Source organism: Muntiacus reevesi, chromosome 1 (genome assembly GCF_963930625.1).
Source record: "Muntiacus reevesi chromosome 1, mMunRee1.1, whole genome shotgun sequence".
Classification (NCBI taxonomy): Eukaryota; Metazoa; Chordata; class Mammalia; order Artiodactyla; family Cervidae; genus Muntiacus; species Muntiacus reevesi.
The window spans coordinates 45843543-45847288 of record NC_089249.1 but is presented as its reverse complement, the minus strand read 5'-3'; the positions used below and the strand labels follow the sequence as shown (position 1 = coordinate 45847288).

At 43.3% G+C, this 3746-nt stretch overlaps 1 protein-coding gene across 1 annotated transcript in view; it reads right to left on the bottom strand.

Annotated features, from left to right (window-relative positions):
* Positions 1–436: 436 nt before the first annotated feature.
* NECAP1 (NECAP endocytosis associated 1) overlaps positions 437–3746 on the bottom strand; it is a 12131-nt gene continuing 8821 nt past the window's right edge. Inside the window, exons 7-8 of the mRNA XM_065941893.1 lie at positions 2729–2831; positions 437–2154 (exon numbers count right to left, since the gene is read on the bottom strand). Of these exons, the coding sequence (XP_065797965.1) occupies positions 2106–2154; positions 2729–2831 (152 nt within the window). The 3' untranslated portion in view covers positions 437–2105. The remainder of the gene's footprint in view (positions 2155–2728; positions 2832–3746) is intronic.

Here is a 3746-nt window from a genome sequence, read left to right as displayed (position 1 = left end):
TAAATTGAAAAAAAAAGAGAAAAAAGCAGCACCGGTATCATTCTGATTCACCTCCTGTGACAACCACTAAATGACAACTCCAGAATCCTGGCTTCCAAAGTCTGTGACTCTCACTTTAGTTCTATCTCAAGCATTGATTCCCTTTATTTTTGCCAATCATAGTTCTGGAATATGAAAGGTGGCCTAGATCACGAAGATAACTTGAAGCAAATGAAATTAACGGTACCAGCAAATAATAAAAACAAATGGTCTCTACAATGAGCCTCTGTGGATTGAGAGTCAGGAGGACAGAGGTCGACCCTTCACCTCTTAAAGGCTCCATCTCTCAAAAAAGAGTTGATAAAGTTTCCTTTTATTACCTATTGGCCCACCTATATTGGGTCAATTAAATTTAAAAAAAGGAAACAAGCAAATGAAAAGACAAAAGAGAGGCCTTTTCCGTACTTTTAATTACCATTATTGCACCAATACAGCATACGTATGCTTTATATACATATATCTTAAACATCATTTTCAATTTTTCAGCAATTCAAATACATAATATATTATCATCTTGAGAATACAAAGAACACAACATACAGGAAGATTGAGAAAATAGGTTCCCAGTAGTTATTAGTCACTAGTGATTCTATAGACTTTCCTTCTAGTGTTTTCTATTGGAATTTTTAAATGTCCTGCCATGGCTCTGTAAGAATAGAGCTGCCTGGAACGGGAAGCAATGAAAACAAAATGGACCCAAAGTTAAAAAAAGAGTCAAGAAGGAAATCTAAGAGAGAGAATCTATTTAAAAACTAAACGTAAGGACTCCCTTAGGCCAGTACATATCCAAATAAGTACTAAGGGAAGAGGTGAGATCCTCACATTCACTCTCAAAATTGCCCCTTGACAAATCAGATAGCTGGAGCCCGTTCACCCAAGAGCGGGACCCCTTCACAGCGTTAATAAAAGGAATGGTGGGCGGACAGAGGGTAAGTGGCAGGAGAGCTACTTGCTTCTCACATACCCCTGGTGACAAGGATCACAGCCCTCTTCCGGGCAAAATCTGTCACAGCTAAAGCCATGGCTCTCCAGCTTCCTTCATCAATGACAATATATGTAATATAGCAGCTTTCTGCTGAAGAGCTGGTGGATTCAAAAAGTGTTTATGAAAAGGGGCCAGATACCCAGGCAGCAAGGCAATGTGGGTACTGATCAAGAGTTAAGTGCATTCAACCTCTCTACTCTACAAATGAGGTTAAAAACCCCAAACCCTTTAAACTTTCGGTCAAATAAGGGGGCCGTTACAAAGTAACACCGGGCTTCAGAGGCAGCAGCAAGATGGAGCTGCAAGAAAGTGACTGCTTCTCTAGAATATAACTAGGAAAACACAGCCCCTTGAGCCTCCTTCATCCGAGAGACAACCACTGATCAAAGATGCTGCACTGCTCAACAGACACAAGAGTGGAAGCACCACCAACACAACCCTCTTATCACAGGAAGGGATGTGTAAACACGCTAGAGTGTCAGGGGGCTGCACCCACACTGGATGTTCACTCAACAGGACAAGCCTGGGGGAGGGTACACAGCAGAGACCCAGGACGCAGGTCTTTCCTCAACCTACCCCCTATCAAAATTCTGAATCTGTAAACACTGAGGTCAGTCTGTCCATTTTTAGAGTCTTCGGCTAATGGAAAAGAAGTTCCAAGGTTTTTGTCTCCCCTGAAATTGCTAGAAAGGGCTTCACAAAGAGGCACGCCAGGGTCTTGAGATGATTCTGAAATAAGAATTTAAAGACAGAGGAAATTTTTAGAGATGGTAGGGACTATTCCCCCCTCAGAGACCCTGGCCTTTTGAGCCCTGTAGAGCCAGCCACAAGCATCATTAAGACCAACTGCTTCCCTGCCTTGACAGGGAACAGAAGCCAAGAAATACTTTCTTGGCTGCACTCCAAGAACAGCATAGCGGGGTGACACCACCAGCCTGAATGCAATGGAGAAGCTATGAGAACGATTGTCCAGGATTTTGGTTCTGGGGAGGGAAGTGGCTCTGAGCCCCCCATTTCAGATTGGTGCCCTCAAAGTCATTGTTATTCTTCACATCTCTCCTGAACGTCGTGCCAGCACTCTTCAGAACTGGACCCAGTTGGATGGCTGTGGTGCCTGGTTCGGAACAGAGCTGCAAGAGAGGAGAACAGAGACAGCCAGAAGCATATTAGGATAGGGACTCCATTCTTAACAGTTTCCTAGAAATCTCTGCCCAGAATTCCTGAAACTGTACTTCAGAGCAATTCTGCTCACCAAGCCCTGCACCAGGCTACCCAAGTTCCATCCTGCCTGCATGCATGTGTGCTAAGTAGCTTCAGTTGTTTCCGACCCTTTGCGACTCCATGGGCTAATGTAGCCTGCCAGGATGCTCTGTCCATGGGATTCTCCAGGCAAGAATACTGGAGTAGGTTGTGATTCCCTTCTCCAGAGGATCTTCCCAACCCAGGGATCAAACCCACGTCTCCTGTGTCTCTCCAGCACTGTAAGCAAATTCTTTACCACTGAGCCACCGGGGAAGCCCAAGCTCCATCCCACAGTAATCTTATCCCACCATCCCAGTACTCCTGCACTCCTTACCTAGAATTCCTGCCAAACACCATGTATGACCTACAGATGCCCTGCTTTTCCAGATCAGAGATGTCATTAGACTGGCACACATCACTGATAGCCCAGTTGAGAGGATGGTGATTTCCCTACACTAATACCTGGATGCAGTGCTGAAGTCTCCCCACAAGTCATTGCTTGCAGAAACTGGAGCTGGTGCTGGTGTCGTGACAGGAGCTGGAGAATCCAAATCTAAAAGGATACCTGAGTACAAGGTAAGAGAAGAAACAGAAACAGGGAAACATAAACTTATATTCACACAAAAACCTACACACAATTTCACGGCAACTTTACTTGTAATAGCCAAAAATGCAGTCAACCCAAATGTTCTTCTGTGGGTGAAACATACTGTGGTACATCCATATGATGGACTACTATTCAGCAATAAACAGACTATTGACATATATCAAAACAACCTGATGAATCTCAAGGGAATCATGCTGAGTAAAGGTTATATACTGCATGATTCCATTAACATTCTTGAAGTAACAAAATTAAGAGATGGAGGACAGATTAATGACTGATTGCCGAGGGTTAGGAACAGGGGAGGGGGTGAAGAGGGAGGAAGATGTGGTTAAAAATGGGGGACACAAGGGATCCTTGTCCTGTGGAACTGTTTGCTGTCCTGAGCCTGGTGGTGGATCCAGGAACCTACACCTGATGAAACTGCACAGAACTAGAGCTGACCCTCCAACAATGTGGGTTTGAACCACATGGGTGCACTTATGCATGAACTTTTTTCAATAAACACTCAGTACAGTACTATATGATCTGTAGTTAATTTAATCTACAGATATGGAACCACAGATATGGAGAGTTGACTGTGAAATTATACACAGATTTTCTACTACACGGAACAGGGATGGGCAAGAGGTGGTCAGTGTACAAAAGCTCCGCATTGTTCAAGGGTCAACTGCACACACAAATGAGAATACCTAACCATGAAGAAATCTGAGGAAGATCGGTAGACAGTCTCACTGTCAATTCTGCAAAATGTTACCATTGAGGTTAACTGGATAAATAGTATATAGGATTTCTTATTTTTTACAGTTGCAAGTGAAACTAGAATTATCTCAAAACAAAAGGGTGAATTTAAAAAATAAATAAATAAATAAACCT